Here is a 22,032-nt window from a genome sequence, read left to right on the forward strand (position 1 = left end):
AAGACAGATCCTTCGTGACCATGAGGGAAAAACACAATCAAAAAAGCCCTAAAAGAAAAACAAAAACAGCAAATGTTATGACTAAATATTTTTTATCTATGCATATGTACAGTATGTATGTTCTAATTACTGTAGGGTTAACTATTCATCGTTGAATCATGATGGAAACTAACATGTTTTAGTGCTCTTATGGTGTATAAAAAACGTTGCCGGATCAAAAAGCTTTTCACACTTTTCCACTGTGAGAAGGTATTCCTTTGGTGTTGATAAGAATGTAACTACATTACTGTGGTAGATAATGACAACTTGAACATGTCTAAACTAAAGAAATGTGAATGAACGGCAATGCTGATCCAACACATTAACACCACAACAACAACAAAAATAAATCCACCAGACCCAAATACACCAACTAAATTTAAGATCCTCTAAAATTTTATTTTAAGATATCAGAGGATTACACTCAGTTTTCAACATCATAATACCAGATATCCTGGCCACCATACTGGACCACGTTCAGATCCCCCCTGCCACCTGCTCCTGGATCAAAGATTTCCTCACCAACCAACCAACCTCAATCAGTCTGGTGGAATCTGTCTCCACCTTCAGGTTTCTGGGCACCCACATCTCAGGTGATTTCACCTGGACCCACAACACAACAAAAGCTGCACTTCCTCTGTGTCCTGAGGAAGAATAAACCTCGACCAGAAGCTGCTGCTGGCCTTTTACCACTGCCTGGGTGTTTGCAGGGGCCACAACTGTGAACAGGAAGGGTGCTCAGAGGGTAATTAGCTCAAAAACTCATTGGCTGACCTTTGCCAACCCTGGAAGCCATTGCCACTGTGTGAGTGGCATGAGTGGCACTCTATACTCTCTATACCCAGACAAGTCCTTTTTCACTGCTTCCTAGCACTTTGTTCTCCAGTGTGTGCCTTCCTTGTTTTGTACATATTCCTCTACTCCTTCTGAGTGTTATGAACATGGGTGAATTACTAGGCCATGGGGGCACATCCCTTGGAACCAGTAGGGGCTGTTACCCTTCATATTTTCATTTATTTATTTATTTAATTTCAAAGTTAAATTACACTTAATACTGACCCGGGTTATATAATCACATGTATCTGGCTAACAACACGGGGAAAGCACAGACAGCATAGATTACATTTGGCCGGTTGGCAAATTGAATTGTATTAGTGGGTCCAAGTTCAAGGCAGGATGGTGGCTTAGCCAGCAGAGAGAGACACTTGCTGAACCCTCTGATGTCACCTGTGGTCCGGGGTTGAGGAATATTAAGACAATTTAAGGCCTCCTGTTAATGACTTTGCTTTAAAGAATACCAGAATGAACTCTGCTTTAGGTAGGTGATTTTAAAGCATGCACAGAATGTAAAAGAATAGCAGAAGAAGTATAATCTCAAAGTAATGTGCTACAAAACTTTGAATGCGTAGGTGTGTAGAACCTTTGCATCCAAAGTGTGTAGTCGTAATAATCCTCCCATGGTTGCAAGTACAATAGCCAGATACTCACAGAGTGCATGTTATTGTAAAGAGGCTTATGTACTAAACATTAGCATATGGAAGTATGCAGTTGAATAAAGGCTCTAGCCATGGTTTTGGTCAGTAACCCTAGTAATGCCAGTCCCACTATGGTGCTACACATAAACACTAGCGAATCACCATCACTATTAAGATTTATTCACTTCAGACTACTACAAAATCCAATTTAAAGCTGGAATAAAAATATCAAAGACATTTTGGCCTCTCACTGCTGGGTCCAGACCTCCTCCAAACTGAAGTTTATTTACCTACAAAGAAATGAGCAGTCTCCAATTGTTATGGCAGTTCCATTTAAATTAAGAGAGACAGAATATCTACCAATAATCCAGAAAAAATGACATAAATGTTATAAATTGTTTTCAGACTAAAAATCCAACAGAGGATTCAGGAATGATTTCCCCTGCGGTATCAGTAAAAGAGACCATTAATATCTCTACAAGATTTTATAGCAACACGTTGATTACTTGTAGTTATAGAATATATATAGTTACATTGTGACAAGTTTTTAAAGTTGATAACCATCTGATGACATTCTGGCCTCTCATTGTTGGCAGTACTCATGGTAGTACAGCACGCAGTAGCAGCAATACGAGTATTATCAGTGTTTCCATATGAAATCTCAAAGGACTGCTGGTTTTACGAGAATGTAGGTGGAGAGCAGCTATGAGAGGAGCCTTTATACTCAGTGTAAATAATAATGGAATGTGAACTCAAATAGATGTCAGTCCACATTAGGTGAAGCACGCAGCTTCAGCACCGCATTAAATAAACAGCACAGAGTGAATGTGTCAACTGAGAAGACTTTTAAACATGAAATTAGGTTTGTTAAGATGTTATGTACAATAGTAGCTTATAACTTATAAAGATTTAACCCGTATTTTCATTCAGGTGTGAGTAAGGCTAAGGCTAAGACTATGGAAGTGGGCAGGTTCTGAAGGCTGTGGAGCGACCCAGCATCAAATACTTCCCCTCTGGATCAGTGAAATGGGGGGAAAGGTGTGTTTGAGGAGGGACAGAAGGGTGCTTTGTGGCCTTCCCCAGTCAGGTCAGCTCTCGCAATCTCTCCCCACCCCACCCCATTCCAATCCTCTCCCTCTTCCAGCACGCAGTCTCCCTCCCTCAATCCCACCTTCCTGCTCCCTCGTCACCCCATCTCTCTCCTGGATCTCACACAAACCTTGACCACTTGAGAGATGCTACTGCTTCTCTGCCATTCCCTCCTGCTCATCTTTGCTCAACAGGTAAGAAGAGCACTACCCTTTCACCTTTTTTTCCCTCAGACTGCAGATAAGACAACACTCGATGCCACTCAGAAACTGCTATATATAAATCCAGAGGAAAGCACGTAGCTGTATGGGATACCTGACTGCAAGTGAATACCAAAACACCCCAGTTCAGACTTGACTGTTTGATAGTATTATTTGTATGCAGGCTTTAGTAGTTTACTGGCTTTGTGTGTGTAGGGTTTATTTTAGAAGTGTGTAGTGAGAAAAGATGACAGAATTGGGAAGTCTTTGCAGTTCAAGCTCCCGTGGACTCATTTTCACACCATGAAATGAGCTCATTCAGCAAACCTGGCAGACAGGCTTCAGATTTTTGCCATAACCCTCAGTAACCCTTGGAAGCTCTGAGAGACCAGGGGTATTTGGAGCACAAGTGATGCCATGGCTGGATTTCATCACAGCAAATACCATCAGGTAAACATGGACATTCAAGGACTGGAATATATTGAAATATCTAAGACATTTTGGCCTCTCACTGCTCTGAGCTCTGTGCAGTGTGTCACTATGTTAGATGTTGAATTTTTTGGCTGTCATGCTTTGTTGAAAGGTTTCTTATATATTTTTGTTTCTATTTTGAATTTTTGTTCTGTTTTGTTTTGCACTTAGCAGTGAAAAATACAAAGCAAGAAAGACTGGGAGGAGCTGAGTTCCCCTTAACCAGACAGTCCCTGCACAGTTACAATGACAATGCTAAACTAGAAGTATGATGGAGATTAGACATGTCTAAGCCTCAAACCTGAAAGTGTGTGTGTGTGAGAGAGAGAGAACAAATTTCAATCTTTTCTGATAATTATTAAAGATTATCAGAAATTAAGTGGCTAAATGTGTTTTAGCTAAAGCTAACACATGGATCTGAGTACAGCCACTGCAGTTAGGATTTTACTCGTGGTTTTTAGACAAACAGTAAAGATAGATGAGTTTAAATACCTGAAGTCAACCATTCAAAGCAATGGACACATGAGAAAGATGAAGAAAGAAACCGGCAGGGTGGAGTGGGGTGGGTGGAGACGGGTGTTAAGTGTGATTTGTTACACACTTAACACTTAAAGATAGCAGTGAGAGAGAAAGGCAAGGGTTACAAGACAGCAGGGAGACCTGCTATGATATATGGTTTGGAGATGGTGGCACTGACCAAAAGACATGTGCACCACTCTAAATAAGGGGTACATGCACTCACTGCACCATAAAGTCATATCCTGTTAGCAGCTTTAGAGAAATTTAGAAAGCATGTACTTGTACTTTTTAGTACAAGTGCATGCTTGTATATTCAAATAACTCAAGTAACTATTATCCAGCGTAAAACTGCCAAATCAAACATGTGGACCGACCTGCTGTGGTGTGTGTGTATAAGAGAGAGAACCAAAGAGTGAGATTTTATGTTTGCTCTAGTACAACGTGGCAGTAAGGGACCCCAGGAAAAAAAAAAGCCCCAGGGCCTATCATGGAGTTGCTACTCCTGTGGCAATGAGATCATTTTTCCAGTCCAGGGGAAAAACTAAAAGCACCTTTGAGGCATCATCTGTCTCCTCACTTTCATCTCCCTCAAGCTGGGCTAAGAAATATCTGACACAAAATATTGACCTTGGCTGGTAAAAAGCACTATAGTAAAATGCAAAGGCATCTTGTTCCTTTATTCTCCCATTAGAGTGTCTGCACTGAACACTAAAGAGTTCTACTTTAACATTTTCCAGAGTAACTAAACCTGGTTGGACAAGGAGGGTCCAGAAAGATGGGTGTGAATGTAGACAGGAAGCAGATAGACGTTACTGGTACATGTAAACATTTTATTATCTGAACTGTCAATTCATTAAAAAAAAAAAAGCTACTGGTTTGAGGAGCGGCGTTTTTTACTGTACATTTCCCGTATCATCTCCATCATAATAATAAAATAGAAATAGTACTGCCAATTCAAAAATTTGACTCCTTCTGGCTGTTTTCCCCTCAGTGCTTCAGCAGGGCGCAGAACAATGGGCAGCTGCAAGCTCCTCAGGGTGGACGGGCTACGACAGAGAGGCGCCAATTCTGCCAGTGGCCCTGCAAGTGTCGGGAGAGACCTTACTGTGCCCCTGGTGTCAGCTCTGTCCTGGATGGGTGTGGCTGCTGTAAGAGCTGCGCCCGACAAATTGGAGAGCCGTGCAACGAGAGGGACGTGTGCGACCCACACAAGGGCATGTACTGTGACTTCTCCGCAGACAAGCCAAGATACGAGGTTGGAGTGTGTGCATGTGAGTGGACCTGGTCTTTTACTTTATTGCAGGCAGGGTTGCAATAAAGAGTCAAGGGGCCCAACACAGGTTTTAATCAGGCTTCCTTAGTTGCACTGCAGCAGTGACTCATGGTCAAAGCAGCCACTCATTTTACTCAGATTTACTCGGTCCCTCCATCTATTATCTTACCACGTTTATTTCATCTTCCTCGTGTCTTCCTCCCTTCTCCACAGCTGGTGCCCGCAGCAGCAGCCTCCTGTGACTGTGAGGCCTGTTACAACTTGTTGCTGGCTACTACTGTTTGCGGAGCCAATGTGTTGATTAATTTGACACAGATTTTCTTTTGGTTTTTCAGTTTCACCTTTTCACCACTAAACGATCGTGGGGCGATCGTGCCTCAAGAGTTGGTAGTTCGCCTTGTAATCGGAAGGTTGCTGGTTCGAGCCCAGCAATGCAATCCGTTATTATTATAAACCTTTACAAGCTCGTGAAAAGATTTTTAATGAATATAAATGAATGGGCTGCTGTCAGCGCTTGTATGACCAGTGTGCAGCAGCCTTTCAGATCGGCGCTCCGACCCACCGGGAATAGGGCCATTGTGCCAGATTATCAGTCCAGCTCTGATTACAGGGGTACATGCTGCTTTACTTCCTACAACTATGGCAGTGTGATGTTGGCTGTTGGCAGGCAGTCAAAAATTGTAAAAGTTGGACATGGCTAGAGTAACATATAGTAACACTGGTTTGCGTTTTAGTATTTTGAAGCCTTGACTTTAGCTTCATAGACATGGCTATCTTCATTCTTTGCAGAGCAACCGTAATGGACGGATATACCTTTAGACCACAGGTTAAGTTATAAGCTAATGCTAAGCTGCATCCATAACCGTACAAGTGCAGACTGGATTATTTTTAACTAATGCAGCTGATAAATATAGCTGCACCGTAGCTGCTAATTGATCCTGCCAAACCAATAAAATATTTGAATTTTATTCTCCAAAAACTAAAGACTTCCTGAGAGAATGGTCTATAGCACACAACAGCCTATAATAATCATGATCAAACTGACCTCACCTCTCACTTTAAGCTTTAATACAGTTCAAAAGTTTAGTTATTGGAAATTTATGAAGGGAAATATTAGCTACTGAGACCAAAACACCTTTCTGTACCAACTTATAAACATGTTTTTTTTTTTGTTTTGTTTTTAAACAGCAGTCTATGGGGCTCGCCTCACTTTTGGATTCAGCGTCAAGAGGATATTTGAGGATTCAGCCCCAGGGGCTGCTGTCGCAGGGTTACGTGTGTTGCAACAGTAATGGAATTATGGATATATTGTGAATGGCATATTTTAAAGCAGTGTAAATCACAATTACTCTACCATGAGCCAAACAACATTTGGAAAGACCATAAAAGTTGTATGTTTAAATTAGTTTTATTAGTGTTTGCATAAAGTCACACAGTGGCTTCAGAGGAGGCCGCTCTAAACCAGGTCAACGGGAAAGCAATTTAAAAAAAATATGCAAGTGTGAAGAAGCCTGAAGGGACTTTTACAAACCTCAGTGGGAAACTTAAACTCCAATCAACAATTCCGCCTACGTGAGTCAAAACCCGCTGGTTTTTGTGTCCATCCCTGCAAAAACATGTTTTTACATTCCATGTCATCATTCCAAATGTTCAAATTGGGTGCTAGGCTGGGAATCAATGCCAGCATAAAGGAGTATGCCATTTTTAAAAAGCTAATTTGCACTCAAATCTCATATTTTGTATGCTTGTGGGGAAAAAGACAGTAAAATTCTTGGTTTACAAAAACCCCCAAACAAACAAAAAAGATATTAATTTGCAATACAGTCTTAAGATCCACCATAATCAGAGTTTGAGATTTGCACCAGCATGTTTCTTCTCATTCCTTCAGACATGATGGCGGTAGGCTGTGACCTGAATGGGGTCCACTATGAGAATGGAGAATCCTTCCAGTCCAGCCCCCTCTACAAGTGTACATGCATCGCTGGAGCCATCGGCTGTACCCCTGCTTTCATCCAGAAGCCTGCTGGTCTCTTAGGCTCTGCACCACTGATCAGCAACACGCCAGCTGGCCTTCGCAGTGGCCAGAGCCCAAACAAGCACCAGCAGGACACTACCTACATGTCAGGTGTGTGTTTAGAGAATGAATTCATGGAGAAGGGCCAGGCTGTCTGGCCTGGAATGCTAACTCAAAGTTAGGTAGCTGGAAGGGAAGGGGGAGCCTCATTCCTCAGTACTGTCAGTGTGAGGTGTGACTGCCTGTGGTTAAGCTGTCTGACACATATGATTCCAGTTAGAGGAGGGACAAGTTGAGGGGAAGAGGGACAAGTTGGTTTTTATTGAAAGCCATAAAAATGTCACTTTGATGTACTGCAAAGCTTATTTAATTGGCGTGGCATGTAGCTGAACCAGATCTATCACATGATCTATATGAGTCGCATACAGTGATTTGCCACTGTGAAAAAGCAAACTTTCCCACCCAGCAAAAACTCATTGTCCTTGTCGTTGAGATTTGGCTGAAACATTTTGATTTTGATTAAAAATGTCAAGAAAAGACACGACAAGCTTACTAAGTGGTGCAAACGAGCATGACGCTATAGTCACAAAAATGCACTAACGAGATGGGAAAGTTCTGAGGGTGATCTAATAACAAAAGAAGCTTTTATTTTGGTGTTTGTGGGTCTGATCTGGTTATGGTTCGAGAAGTGTTGGTGCTAGTGGATGGCTCCGGTGCCTAAAATCTGGGCTCTAGCGCTCCACAGAGTCCTAACCCTACATGTTTAGGGTGACTCCACATATTTCTGCTCCTCAATAATGATAATAATAATAATAATAATAATAATAATAATAATATGTAAAGATAGGCATTATTTTACATGTAGCTGAGTTTGTATAGTGAGCTGGTATGTTTACAGTGTTTCAGATTCTTTTGTGTTACATTTCTATGCAGATCTTTTAATTTTTTTGTCCTTTTCTATGTAGCAGCATATCATAATGAATTCTATCAAAATCGATTAATGGGACTGCTCCCATAAGGCTCTATAGCACCTAATCACAACCAGTATTAGTCAAGTTACTTGAAAATAGTAATTTGTTACTAATTACTTCTCCACAAAGTATTCCTGTTACTTTACTGATTACTTATTTTCAAAAGTAATTAGTTACTTTATTATTTACTTTTTAAAAACATGATACATACGTAATAATGCAATAGACCTTTCAGCCAATTCTAATTTTTTTCCGGCATAATCCATCATATAAAATTGAATCAAGTCAAAAAGTCTCTTTTTCAAACTTGTTTTATTAGTTTTAATCTTTTAACTTTATACACATTGCATTAAGCAAAAATTAAATTATATGTAACATTCTCTGAGTTGCAGAAATTTGTTTAACATTTAAACCTATGTTCTGGATATTCCAGCATTTAAAATAAAATAATTTTTGTGTTTACTCTCACTCTTTCAAATAGATGCAAGAAAAACACAGGAAGAAGTTTAATTTTTCACTGTAGAAAGAAGTTTTCTTCCCACGTAGAGTGCACAGCGGACGCTAATGTTTATGTCACTTTTTACAGAATCAAACTCAAAGTAATGTCAGTAATTCCAAGCCTTAAACACTGCATGGTTGTACTCTCTGCCGCAGATCAACAGTGGATAATATCTCTATATTATCCACTATTGTCATGAGACATTAACAAACAAAATCAGTAATGCAGCATGCTTATGGTATAGTAACAGTAATCTAATTACATTTTTGGAATAGTAATCCCTTACTTTACTTGTTACTTGAAAAGTAATCAAATTACAGAAATGCATTACTTTTAATGCATTACCGCCCATCTCTGATGGAGACACAGCAGCTTGTTGGAATGATTCTGATCTGTGCTTTGCTTGACACAGTACCCTTTAACTGTAACACTGAAAGGTTACAGGGACCCTCCTTTAGCCTGGAAGAAGAACTGCCTAATCCAGACCACCCACTGGAGTCCCTGCTCCAAGACCTGCGGCCTGGGCATCTCTGTACGTGTCAACAACGATAACAGCAAGTGTGAGATGAGGAAAGACCGCCGCCTGTGCCTGCTGCAACCGTGTGAGAAAAACGTGCTCAGGAGTGTTAAGGTGGCATCTTCAGCTTTAATCTGTCTGAATCTTTAATATATTCATTTAATTTTTAAAGTTTTTTTTCTCAAACTCTTAAAAAGAAAGACACCAATTGCTATTCCCACTTCTAGGTGCCAAAGGGAAAGACGTGTCGACCCAAATTCCAGGCAAAGAAAGCAGAGAAGTTGACTCTCTCTGGCTGTACCAGCAACAAGAAGTTTAAGCCCACATACTGCGGTGTGTGTACAGACAAGCGCTGCTGTGTCCCCAACAAGTCACGCATGATCAAGGTCAACTTCACCTGCAAAGGAGGCTCCAACACACAGTGGAAGATGCAGTGGATAACGTCCTGTGTGTGTCAGAGGAAGTGCAACGATCCGGGCGACATGTTTTCTGACCTGCGTTTACTCTAAGGACCCCAAACGTCAGAGACACAGAGTGGTGCGAGCCCCGCTGTGAGAAACTAAGGACTGAAACACACATACACTTTAATTCTCCCTCAGTAACAGTTTTGCACCTCCAAAAGGACAAAAACAAAACTAATTCTGAGAAAGAAGAACGGCAGATCATTAAAAAACAAAACAAAACAAGGTTTTATGGAGCACTCTTCAGGACAGGTATGTGCACTAACAACAAGGAATATGGCCAGTGTACTAGCTTTAACATTACCTCATAACAGAACAATCAGGGAGCTTGGAAAAGCAAATAGAAGCTTTAGAGTAGATTAAACTGATGTTCTCCTTAAGTGCTGTTTGGAACACTTTGACAATGCCATAAATTAGATAACGTTGATATGTAAAAGCTTCAGTTCTGTGAGTTTGATTCCCAGATTCACAGCACAGCAGACCTTCATCTGGCGATGGAGAGTCTGGGTGCATCAGGCGTGAGTCTGGCCTTGGTGGCATCCAGATGATGATATTCTTCAATCAGTGAGTTGAGAGAGGCAATGGCCTCTGAGAAGAAGCTCTGCTCCATCCCTTCTACATGCAAGTAGTGGTGTAAGTGAGCCTAAAATGAAAAAACAAAACATTAAACTGAGTCTGACTCAGGCTGATGATGTGTTTGGCAGATTTAGAGGCTGATATGCATTTGCCAATAAGCTTGAAGAATAAACCTGAGATATCATTTCACCTGAAGACAAACTGCTTTGTTTTCTGTGGCTATACCTGCACCACATATTGAATTAAATAAAAGAAAATACACATTTTGAAATCCATGTATGCCTCTAAACTTAAACCAGTGTAGGGAGACTATATGCCAAGTTATCTTTTGTAGCTACATTTTACAGATGGGTTAAAAGGTTTAGGGTTTAAGCTAGAATTAGGTTTAGGCTAAGAGTAGACTATAGGTTTGTAATAGTAAATTTAAGTTGGGATCTGGGAATGCATTACTATTAGAGATTGTCCTTACAAAGACAGCTTGAGACGCACCTTCTTCCTGTAGAGCTTGGTAAAGCGTTCCCTGAGCTCCATGAACGTGGGCTTCACGCAGGTGTTGTTGGCCAGAGCTAACAGGGAGTGGGAGTGTCCCACAGGAGGCACTGAACACAGACTCGTCTTCCAGCCTTCCTGGTTCCATGAGACAAAGGGCAGTGATGGTCTCAGTCTAAAGCCAGGAGAGAGGGGAAAATAACTGTATATGTAATGTTTAACATGTGAGCTTCACATGACAACCAAAAGACTTTGTTTACTCTCAGTTTACTGTACTTTAAACTGTACAATATGTGAACAGTTCCCTAGCTAGGAGCTATGACTTTAAATCCAGAAACCAAGCATATTTACCTCACTAGCTTTAACAACAATGAAACAATTGGGAATGACACAGTAAAAAAAAAAAAAAAAAAAAAAATCACTTGTCTGCAGATTAGAGGACTACCAACATCTATTAGTATCCTTATAGTTAAGATACTTAGTCCTGTTTGTACATTAAGTATATATATATCTATATTAGTACTTCCTTCCTCTTCCTACCTCTTTTGCCAACAATTTTAACACAACAGTCACAGTACAAAATGTGTGTGCCAACTGAAAATGAGTTCTGTGAGGGCAGTGGTTAGAGGAGAATATAGTAAGAGCTTGTGGCTGAATGCAGTAATCATGACTTACTGCTAGTGCTCAATGGGTATACTATGGGAGAAGGTGAGCGTGTGGATCACTGGGTACGTTGGGATGGTTGCATGAAATCATTACATGTTTTGGTGTAGAATTATATACAGAAATAAAGGATTTTCCTCTGACCTCTCGATGTTCCTGCGGACATCAGAAACCTGCACATTACCCCTGACCATAAGGGCACAAGCCAGGTACAGGCTGTGCTTCGGGTCAGCTTGTATTAGCTGGTGGTCTTTACTGAAGGCATCGCTGAACATCTGATCCAGTCTAGAGCGCACGGTTGGAAGACAGGAGAAGAAAAGAAATGCTTGTATCAGTTGATCAACTTTACAAGAAATGAATGTGCATCAAATCATGTTAAATATTCCTTTTATAGCTTTTTCTTCCAGCCTCAATGAACCCGATTTTAACATGCCTTGAAGATTTTTATCAGAAGTTCAAAAAGACTGGGAACCAAGACGGCAGTGTTTGACATAGAAGAATGTTTGCACCTTTATTTATGTAGGGAAGTCCCAAAGAGCAGGCGAGATATTTTTAAGCAACACCATGCCCTGCATTCATACAGTCACATATATTTACTGCTGGGAGTTATCCAGTAAAACCACCACTCTTTTTGACCAATAAGCATCTTCATAGGAGGAGAGAAGGTCTCTGTGGCTCACACAAGGCCACTTTTGTGGCAGCTGTTGCTGGGAGGAGGTAGGCAGATTGTTTTTTTTTTTTTTTTTTTTAAATCCTACGTCTGGAAGGCTAAAATTGAACTTGCCGCTTTTTCACATAATAAAAAGAAAGCTGGGGCTTTGTGGTGTTTTAAACTCTTATGCTTCTGTTTAACTAAGAAGAAAAGTGCTGTTCTGAGTTTTTAGCACCTTGGTTATTCAGATCAGGTGAGTTCATTAAAAAAAACTAGTTTTATATTTAATACAAACTCAAGGTCGAATGTAAAGTGTTAAACCTATTTGAACTGGATCTTACTTTAATACTATTTTTCAGTAATGATCAGCAGAATTTCTCAACTATTAATCATTAAGTACTGTATTATTATTTAAACCATTCACAACTCTTAGCTACGCCTCTATTTTCCAGCTGTTTCCCCCACTTCTGCATCACTGCTTATATTAACAGAAGTGTCAAAAGGTGTTTGCCCCCTTCCTGATTTAGTATTTCTTGTACGTTTGTCACAATTAAATATCCATCAAACAAATGTAAATATAAGACAATATATGTTTATTATTATTTGGCAGTTTAATTCTACATCTGATCTATTACTTTTACCTAACTGATAACCTTTCTACTCAAACTTGAGGCATTCAGTTCTTTACTTTTCCAATTTTTTTGTGACCAGACAAGCTAATCTGTCACTCTACCACTTGGACACTAACCTGTGGGGTGTTTGTACTTTGGGTTGAAAATCATAGACTAACCAGGTCATTCATAGAATCATTTTAAAAAGAAAGCTTTTACAGGAGATAATTAATTGATCATGAGCAAGTTTCACTTTTTTCACTCTACCACTGTAAAAGCAGACATTTGGGCAGTTTGCCACTCTGAAGCATTTAGGAGTGTGCAAAGAGCACCACACTCCCCCACAATTCTTCCCAAGGTCACCCCATGCAATGCTCAGAGGAAATCCAAAAGACCCAATGATGTCATTGTGTATTTCTTACAGGAGTTTGGAACTATTGTCCTGACAAAACTGAAATGTGCAGCACACTGAAACTATTTAAAAATGTCATGTTTAGTGTTCATCTGTAGCTGAATTTGGGGCAAACGGTCAATCATTTCTTTCTGTTTTCATAGCGATTTTGTGTTTAAACCAGATGTTAAGGATGTGGTTGTCTTCCTTATGTCTAGAATGGTGTCAGGGACAGGAGTTATGTAAGCTGCAAGCTTCAGCCTATACTCTTTCACATGATTCATATCAGGAAAATATTTGAATCTAAATTATGCCACTAACCATATCAGCCACCCCATCTGTAGGAAATCGTGAGTCAGTCCTGCTTGACTTGTGCTGTTTCATCATCATGTTACAAATGACAGTTTAAGTTTCGGTGTAAACCAAACCGAAACCACTTCTAAATGGTCAAGTCATCAATCGAGGGGTTCATGTGAGGAGGAGCTCTGCAGGACACACAACAACTGTCAGGTAAAAATAACTGCACCGATGGGCACAAGACTTACCTCCTTGTGGGCACATTAATATCTGCTAATGTGTAGAGGGGTGTGAGACTGGGCACCAGGTAGTGTAAACGAGGAAAGGGCACCAGGTTCATAGCAATCTCATTCAGATCCATGTTGAGGGAGCCCTCAAAACGGGCTGAGCTGCAAATAAAAAAAGTTATAATGACATGCTCAATTTGACTGCATAATAGCGTTAAGTTCCACTAATTAGGCATAACTAAAAGAGCAAATCTAGAATATCTTCTTGATACATAACACTGTACAAAAGATCAAAATACTTTTATTTATAAATAACTTCCTAAGTTGACTTGTGTGACAGTACCAAATCTCCAGGTTGACTCTCAAGCCCTTGCAGGACTCTGTCACAGAAGCTTTTAATGATAAGATAGCATCACGCGATAAACACCTGAAATGCTTTGACATGTCTGGTTAGTGTCTTATGCTCTAACTTTGGCTGACTCATAGGGCCAAAGTTAAAACAGACAGGAGACTGCAGATGAAAGCCCAAACTGGCTTTACTGACTGTTATTATGAAGAGAATGGATACTAATGCATTTATTATGGCAATCTTATGGACTAGAAAAAATGGTCAAAAGGGTGTTAATGTTTTTCCTTAGCACACGGGCTTCTACTGTATATGAGCAAACAGTAATACTATACCTGGTAATATTGAGCAACAGGTTAGCCACAATGTTATTCATAGCATCAAAGGGTTTTTCTGCCCCACTGAGGCCTCCCTGTCCAGAGGTGACTGCGCTGTTTCTCTTGATATCTAAACCGGGCTTTGTACCATGAGACATAACTTTAATCTTGTTCACAATGTCAACCAATGACTGGAAGGGGAGAAATGAGGGAAAAGAAGAAATCACATTCAGTTTGACAGTTTTGATTTATGTGTGTTGCACAGACATTTGCAGGGAGAGAGGGGAGGCATTTCTGAATCCACAAACCTGGTTTTCCACTAGCAGGACACAATCAGCGTGCTCTGTGAGCTTGTTCATGGCAAGGACACTGTTGTATGGTGAGGTGATTACGTCATCTTCCCCAGATGGATAGATGGAGGTGACAATGCGACACACCTCAGGGAACTCCTCCTCCAGCAAGCTGAGCACTCTGGTTCCCAGGCCAGAGCCAGTACCTTAAATCCATAGTCAGTAACTAATTAATTATCAGCTGTCTACAGTAAAATCCTTAATTTACTGACATGACAATTTAAATCTTGTTTCTACACTGCTTGAAAAATTAAGGGAACACTTTGATGTATAACAGTAGAGCTGCAATCGTGGACACTGAAGATGAAGGGACCGATCAAGCTGGAGGAGACCTATCGGGTTTGGTTAGCCTGTGAGACCTCAGAGGCAGCTGATTGGTACTGGCAGGCCAAGCAGAATATAGCTTGGGCGGTGGGTGAAGCAAAAGCTTAGGTTGTGGGAGGAGTCCAGTGAAGCCTTGGACAAAGACTTTCGGTCTGCCTCGAAGTGTTTCTGGAAAATTGTCAGGAAAGCAGTGCTCTACTCTGCGGGTGTAGTGCTGCGGACTTCAACTGAGTATATAGTCAGACAGTGGAAGGAATACTTTAAAGACCCACTTAACCCCACTGACATGCCTTCTATAGAGGAGGCAAGGTCACTGAGGTAGTTAAACAACTATCGGTGGCAGAGTCCTTGGACTAGATGATGTTGATAAAATTCCTGAAGGCTTAGGAATGTCATCATCATCATGTTGCAGGGCTGCCTGCTTAACACACCTCTGCATGGAGATCGAGGTAATGCCACTGGACTGGCAGTCTGCAATGGTGTTTCCCATATTCAAGAAGGGGGAGCAGAAGGTGTGCTCCAACTACAGGGGGATTACACTCCTCAGCCTCCCCAGGAGGGTCTAGGTTTTGCGCAAACGGCCTCAGAATTTGATCTCTGCATTTTGCAGAATGGTCCTGTTGCTTCATCAGGGAATGGCCTCCTTAGAAATGTGGACGAGGCCCCTGGGGTAGACCCAGGAGACACTAGAGAGATTATATCTGTTGGCTGGTCTGAATAAGCTGGAGTACGTGGCTGCAGAGGGGGAGGTCTGGGTTTGTCTGCTGCCCCCATAACCCAGTCACAGATAAGACAAAGAAAATGAATGGATGAATATTTGAATATATTATTTCAATAAGTTTTGTCTCTAAATTCTAGTTTCTATTTTATTTCAGCTAACTACTCTTACAGCCTTCACACAGATCTAAAAGTAAAGAAGAAGTTACGTGTGTGGCAACAAAGATACAAAAATTAAGTAAGTGAAATGAAATCATGCACAAATGTATTCTTATTGGCTTTATTCATTTGTTTTGTCACTACAAATCTAACATGAATTAATTGAAGTAAAGCTTGGAGTACTGGACTGTGAAGCATAATGCAAGGATGTCCTTGAATCAGAGCCTTACCTCCTCCCATAGAGTGAATGAGAAAGAAGCACTGCAGACAGTCACATTGCTCTGCTGCCTTCCTGAGCTTATCCACTATCTTCTCCCTGTAGGCCGAGCCGTACGTCATGTTTCCAACTGCCCTGAATGACAAGCACAAAACGATACCTTGGTTTTTTCCCCCTAATCATAAGATAATGCCAAAAATTGAACATTAATGATAAGTATCATTTTTAATGCTCAGGGCAGATTTCATATTACTTTCGTCTTTTATGATGATCACTATGTCAGATTAAGCAATTATATTGAGTGATCAACATGACAGACTGCCCGTTGCTCCCACAGAATGCATGATGTGTTAGGAAGTTGTCAGTAGCTAGTGTGTTCATGGAAAGGAAAGGTAACAGACAAAAGCAACTGAAGGGGCTGTCAGGATGTCCTGGAGCATCCCATGTTGCTCTTGTGTTTTTTTCATTACGACAAACTATGCAAGATAAAAGAGTCAAAGTTCAACTCTCCCTACGTTATACGTGTTGTAGGACATATGAAAGAGTTTAGTGCAAAAGTCATTCATGGTAAAAACAATATTAAACTCAATATAAGGATTTTTAAACATAGGGTATAATTATGTGGGCTAATAAAAAGATTGCCGTGCAGTGTAAAGGCTTTCTCGCCTCTAAGCAAGAAACTGTGGGAATCAGACTGACAGTCTCAAATTGTTGTGGCATGCCAAGTACAGGATTTACCACAGGCGTCATGGATTGACTACATAATCCATTGGTGGTTCATTCACAGGCAATGCTACACTGTAAACAAGTTGCACTTTTTTTGTGCAGACAGAAAATAAGCCACGGCAGCTGAGAAAAATTTAGAGAAGATAAAGATTATTTGAAGAAATTAAAAGCGTTTGCTAATATAACTCTGTGTCAAGAAGACTTCCTGTTAACATCCCATAACATTCCATAGTATCTGATATCACTGTGGGCCTTCTGCTTGACCATTTCCAATCTGTGAATCTGTGAAATCTTACAGTCATATATTAAATACTTTACAAGAGATATATACTTTTTGAAAAATATATTGGCTATTGGCTCATTAACATATGAAAAAAAATGTAAGAGGTCCTGTAAAGTCCCACATTGGAGCACACACTAGATAAAAAGATAGTACATAGTTGTATTTCACAATAATGGATGGAGATCTGGTCTACCTACAATTTCAGGTAGGTAGACCAGGGAAACCATACAGAGAAACTACTCACATCAGGCTGATCTTTTCCCTAAATTATACTCTGCACAATTGAGAATGTGAAAACTGAAAAAACAACAGTTAAGCCACCCGTGTTCCTCTTTCAGATTATACAAAATTCAACATATAGTGGATTATTAAGAAAACATGTTTAATTCTTTCAGATAATTACCAAAAAATACTTTCTTTGCAATCTCTTCAAAGACTTTTCCCTGAATACCACTAGAACTGCATATAGTGTAACAGCACGTGAGCAATTGTAACACAACTCGAGCAGGATTTAAATTATGGTGTGCAACAGTTGATAAAGTCCACGTGAGCTCGGTGGCATCCTGGGGCTTGTCTGTCTCTTACCAGTTGTTGCCTGAACCTGACACGTCTGTGAGTAGTTGCGTGCTATCAAACACTTCTCTTAACGGGCCCTGCAGGATCTGGTTGACCACACCCTCTTCCATGTCCACCAGGACCGCCTGTGGATTCAAATATGTGAAAATGAGTCCCGCTCATACATTTCAATGCAGCTACTGAGCACATTCCTTTTACCCCAGTCATTTCATAATTCACCCAATGAGTGCTGAACCTTTCAGTAAGCTCGACTCCAAAATAAAATGCGAAAAGAATGCGCATATCACTCAGTCTTAAGCTTATTATTATCCATGTTAAAGCCGTTTATCATTTTTCTTTGGGCCAAAGTTAACCCCAAAGGGTGAAATTTGAGATGTGGCAGCCCTTTGCTTATTTCTAGTAGAAGGCTTATTTAATGGAAACAGAAAGACGTGGCACCTCTGGCACAGCAAAAGCTACAGTCAAACTCAATGACTGAGAGAATCAGATATGGAATTAATTTGCATTTGATACAGTTGACCAGGAGATGTTCACAAAGAATTTACCTTCAGTATCAGTCCATACTAGCAGCATTCAAAGCCTTATGCTTTGCATGTAAAAGACACTTGACTATGCCTGCACTGCTATTGTGAATGTTCCATAGGTTAAAATGTTTGCACGCATAGGCTAACATAACAAACTTTTTTTTTGTTTAACTGTGGTATAAAATAATGTGATTCTATTTTTATTAGTACCAACTCTGAAATTTCTGAAGTTCTAGCTTCTTATTTCCTTAATTTTTATCCAGTTTTGACACTGAAATTGAAAATTAGGGACTCGAGAGTCCTTCTAGAACTTACCCTGGCCTTCAGGTGTTGGATTCTCCCACCGACAGCAAATGCAGCCCCGTCACTTTTGCTGGAAAAGGACAGTCAGTGATTTAAAAAAAAAAAAAAGGGAAAAAAAGCAATACATTTGGAACACTTATACGTGAATGAGCTACTGGAGGAAAGCAGGTTTAACATACCTGGAATCCACATTTCGGAAAAAGCTACTGAGGGCTTCATCGTACAATCCCCTCTGAGGATGAAGGGGAAAAAAAAAAAAAAGAGTTTAGGAGCTGTGAGAGTCATGTCTGTTTCTTACAGGACACACAGAAAACAGACATCCCTTAGAACAAAAGTTTAGTGAGAAAACATAATGACTTCCCTGATTATCATAGATAAGATGTTAAAAAATTTACTGAAAGTTTTTCTTGGTCACTTAAATCTACAGTGCTGTGAACAAGTATTTGCACTCTTCCGGATTTTGTTTTGTTTTTGTTTATACCAGCTGCATCTACATTTTTCATTCACTTAAACATAAGATTATAGTAGATTAGGCCTGGGTATCTGGTGAAATGGTGAATCAGTAGTTTCTACATAGTTGACGCATTTTACCTAAACCGTGAGAATTACTGCACATATCACTGGAACACTTTCAGTTTTACCATGATAAAATTCATGTGAAATCAGGATTTCATTTTTGGAAATTAAATTAAATTGTTTCTAGTGCTTAAGACCAACATCCCTAAAGCTTATGAACTACAGAAGGCAGCTAACATTTAAACTGGAAACCAAAATGATTACAACTTGGATAAAGCCAAGGTAAATGTCTTCTGAGTCTCTGTCACACTAAAGAAATGAGTTATTAACTACCCGGCTGAAATACAGCGCTGAAAAATGAGGTTTCCTAATCATTAAAAAAAAGAGAAGCATTCTCTGAATCACTTAGGGCGTGTCTGCTGAGGCGTCAACTGACAGCTCTCACATCATCTCAAACAGACTGCACAAAGCAGACAAACAGAGCTGGAATTGATTTAACCCAACCACGCAAGTCAGAGAAGAAAATTACAATGTGTATTATACAAGAGTGTTTGACACTTATCTGCTGTTTTTCTGTCACAGTCAGTTTGGAATGCAATTTAAAAATGACATGACAATGTGGTTGGAAAGTCTGGAAATTATAAATATACACCAAGATGAGAAAAAAATAACACCCACACTAATTATTAAAGCAAAATACCCCACTATACATTATAATTCCTCAACATAGATACATTCAAGCACATAATCAACACTTACTGTGGACTAAGTTACCAACTAAAGATAAGCAAACACAAAATCTTTCACTCTGCAATGACAAGTATAACAGAAAATGCTGGCGAGACAGGAGGAGACAGTTGGTTTGGGTCTGTTCACTACTAACAGCTGGTGAGTCCCAACTTATACAGTGTAAAATAATTAGAATAATGCTAATAGAAATGTACATTTGCTGATAATAGTCAGACATAACATTATGACCACCTGCCTAATATTGTCTCAGTCCCATTATTGCTGCCAAAACAAACCTTATCAAGGCATTGACTCCACTAGACCCCTGAAGGTGTGCTGTGGTATCGGCACCAAGATGTTAGCAACAGATCCTTTAAGTCCTGTAAGAGGTGGGGCCTCCAGTGGATTGGACTTATTTGTCCAGCACATAATAATAATAATAATAATAATAATAATAATAATAATAATAATAATGGATTGGATTTATATAACGCTTTTCAAGGCACCCAAAGCGCTTTACAATTCCACTATTCATTCACTCTCGCATTCACACACATCCCACAGATGATCGACTAGATTGATATCTGGAGAATTTGGAGGGGTAAAAAAATGCCTCAAAGTCATTGTTGTGCTCCTCAAACCAGTCCTGAAGTTTTGCTTTGTGACAGGGTGCATTATCCCGCTGACAGAGGCCACAACCATCATGGAGTACTGTTTCCATGAAAGGGTGTACATGGTCTGCAACAATGCTTGGGTAGGTGCTACATGTTAAAGTAACATCCATATGTATGGCAGGACTCAAGGTTTCCAAGCAGAACATTGCACAAAGCATCCCACCGCCTCCACCAGCTCATCTTCTCATAGTGCATCCTGGTGTTATGTCTGTGAAGGTTCTCAGTCATCCAGGTCATTGTAGTCAAAGGAGCTTGCAAAGAAAAGCATCTGGACTTCTTTAAGTTGCTTGAAGACGTTTCACCTCTCATCTGAGAAGCTTCTTCAGTTCTAAGGTCAAATGGTGGGGAGTTTGACCATTTAACCTTAGAACTGAAGAAACTTCTCAGATGAGAGGTGAAACGTCTTCAAGCAACTTAAAGAAGTCCAGACGCTTTTCTTTGCAAGCTCCTTTGACCATCCTGGTGTTATGTGTTCCCCCACTAGGTGATGCACATGCACCCACACCTCACCCAGTTGTATAGCCATCACAATTTGGCCCTTTTCAACCTCTCTCAAATCCTTATTAAATTAAGGAAAGCCTCCAAGCCCCTCCTTAACACATGGACAAACATCACAGACTGAGGAAAGCAGACAGTTTTCCTGCCTTGGTTGTTGGAGGTGCATGTGACAGAGGTTAATGACACTTTTGCTGTAGTCTAAGAAATGCTAACAGTTGAAGGTGTGTTTGTTGCTCCCAGCTTTTTGAATGAGTTTCTCCTCTGAGTTGATTAAATATGCTCAACTTTAAAGGTTTTCCTACACTAACTAAAGTTACTTGTACTTGAATTACATTTTGCTATTTTGTACTTTTACTACAATGCCTTGACATGATCCCAAAGGTGCTCTACTGGATTGAGGTATGATGGCTCTGGTAGCCATTTGAGTACAGTAACCCCCTTTTCATGTTCAAGAAACCAGCTTGAGATGATCTGAGCTCTGTAACATATTGTCTTATCCAGCTCAAAAGCACAGGTGTAATTATAAAAACGTTAAAAGCGGCTGTGTTTCACCCAGAGATGCTGTGTCTACGGATTTTTGGTTGTATAGTCTGGGTCACCAGAACATTAGAAAGACAAACATGTGCTTTTCCTGCCGTAACAAGTCAGACTTCATTATTATTCGTCGGATACCTTCGTTGTGCTGTGCTGTGTGTGTAATTGCACTTACTTTATTGACATGGGCATGCTCTCGCAAAGCAAGATCCCAAAACCTGCAGCCAACCTGGTTGCCGCACTGTCCAACTGCAGAACGGAATTTCAGTTTAACTTAAAAAACACAATTAGTGGTAATACAGATTTCATTTGTTAAAGGTATGCAGCTACGTCACATAAAACGGAACTACTTGACATAAACACCGACCTGGGGGCTAAGCTAGCCTCCTACCTGTCATTTACCGCGCTGAATTTCACTCACCTTGGACCACAACGGACTGTGTCATGACAACAACACCACATGCACGTTGTGAAAGTGCGGAACTAATCCATAATGACTGTTCCGTTTATGTTATCCATCAATAAGATCTTCACAAGACTTTTGAACACCTCTTCTTCCTCGCGCCTTAGCTATGTTTGGTCGAGCATTGATGACGTCATTTCCATGGAAACGGAACGTACGTTTCAGCCACTGACACCCCCCCCCCCCCCCAAAATGACTAACAAAAGAAACAATAAAGACATTTTTAAAAAGAAAAACAAGAGGTTTGTAATAATATAATATAGCATTTTTGTAGAAACCACACAGAAAATTGACATTTAATGATTAAAATCTCTTCTGTAGTTTAACTTCCATTAATAAAGT

General features: G+C 40.2%; 2 protein-coding genes across 2 annotated transcripts; one reads left to right on the forward strand and one right to left on the reverse strand.

Annotated features, from left to right (window-relative positions):
- The first annotated feature begins 2,659 nt into the window (after nucleotides 1-2,659).
- ccn6 (cellular communication network factor 6) lies at nucleotides 2,660-10,351 on the forward strand. Its single transcript, XM_006796236.3, has 5 exons — nucleotides 2,660-2,797; nucleotides 4,785-5,064; nucleotides 6,955-7,191; nucleotides 8,988-9,181; nucleotides 9,295-10,351. Exons 1-5 carry the CDS (start codon nucleotides 2,750-2,752, stop codon nucleotides 9,574-9,576), a joined length of 1,041 nt encoding a protein of 346 aa, XP_006796299.1. The 5' UTR covers nucleotides 2,660-2,749; the 3' UTR covers nucleotides 9,577-10,351.
- Nucleotides 8,352-21,808, reverse strand: tube1 (tubulin, epsilon 1). The gene is made up of 12 exons (XM_006796235.3): nucleotides 21,649-21,808; nucleotides 21,403-21,476; nucleotides 18,456-18,508; nucleotides 18,289-18,346; nucleotides 17,459-17,574; nucleotides 15,878-15,999; nucleotides 14,406-14,593; nucleotides 14,116-14,288; nucleotides 13,456-13,596; nucleotides 11,401-11,541; nucleotides 10,594-10,768; nucleotides 8,352-10,171 (listed from the first exon to the last, which is right to left on the reverse strand). Exons 1-12 carry the CDS (start codon nucleotides 21,671-21,673, stop codon nucleotides 10,013-10,015), a joined length of 1,425 nt encoding a protein of 474 aa, XP_006796298.2. The 5' UTR covers nucleotides 21,674-21,808; the 3' UTR covers nucleotides 8,352-10,012.
- Between the last annotated feature and the right edge of the window lie 224 nt (nucleotides 21,809-22,032).

The sequence above is a fragment of the Neolamprologus brichardi genome, chromosome 15 (genome assembly GCF_056152115.1).
Source record: "Neolamprologus brichardi isolate AB-2024 chromosome 15, ASM5615211v1, whole genome shotgun sequence".
NCBI classification, from domain to species: Eukaryota; Metazoa; Chordata; class Actinopteri; order Cichliformes; family Cichlidae; genus Neolamprologus; species Neolamprologus brichardi.

Excerpts from the sequence above, each read along its gene's own strand:
- tube1 (XM_006796235.3), bottom strand. The coding sequence starts at position 21,673 with ATGACACAGTCCGTTGTGGTCCAAG. Across the intron at positions 18,509-21,402 it reads AGCATGCCCATGTCAATAAA|AGGGGATTGTACGATGAAGC; the intron begins GTAAGTGCAATT and ends CTTCATCCTCAG. Across the intron at positions 11,542-13,455 it reads ATTAATGTGCCCACAAGGAG|ACTGGATCAGATGTTCAGCG; the intron begins GTAAGTCTTGTG and ends CGTGCGCTCTAG.
- ccn6 (XM_006796236.3), top strand. The coding sequence starts at position 2,750 with ATGCTACTGCTTCTCTGCCATTCCCTCCTGCTCATCTTTGCTCAACAG. Across the intron at positions 7,192-8,987 it reads GGACACTACCTACATGTCAG|GTTACAGGGACCCTCCTTTA; the intron begins GTGTGTGTTTAG and ends TAACACTGAAAG. Across the intron at positions 9,182-9,294 it reads ACGTGCTCAGGAGTGTTAAG|GTGCCAAAGGGAAAGACGTG; the intron begins GTGGCATCTTCA and ends TCCCACTTCTAG.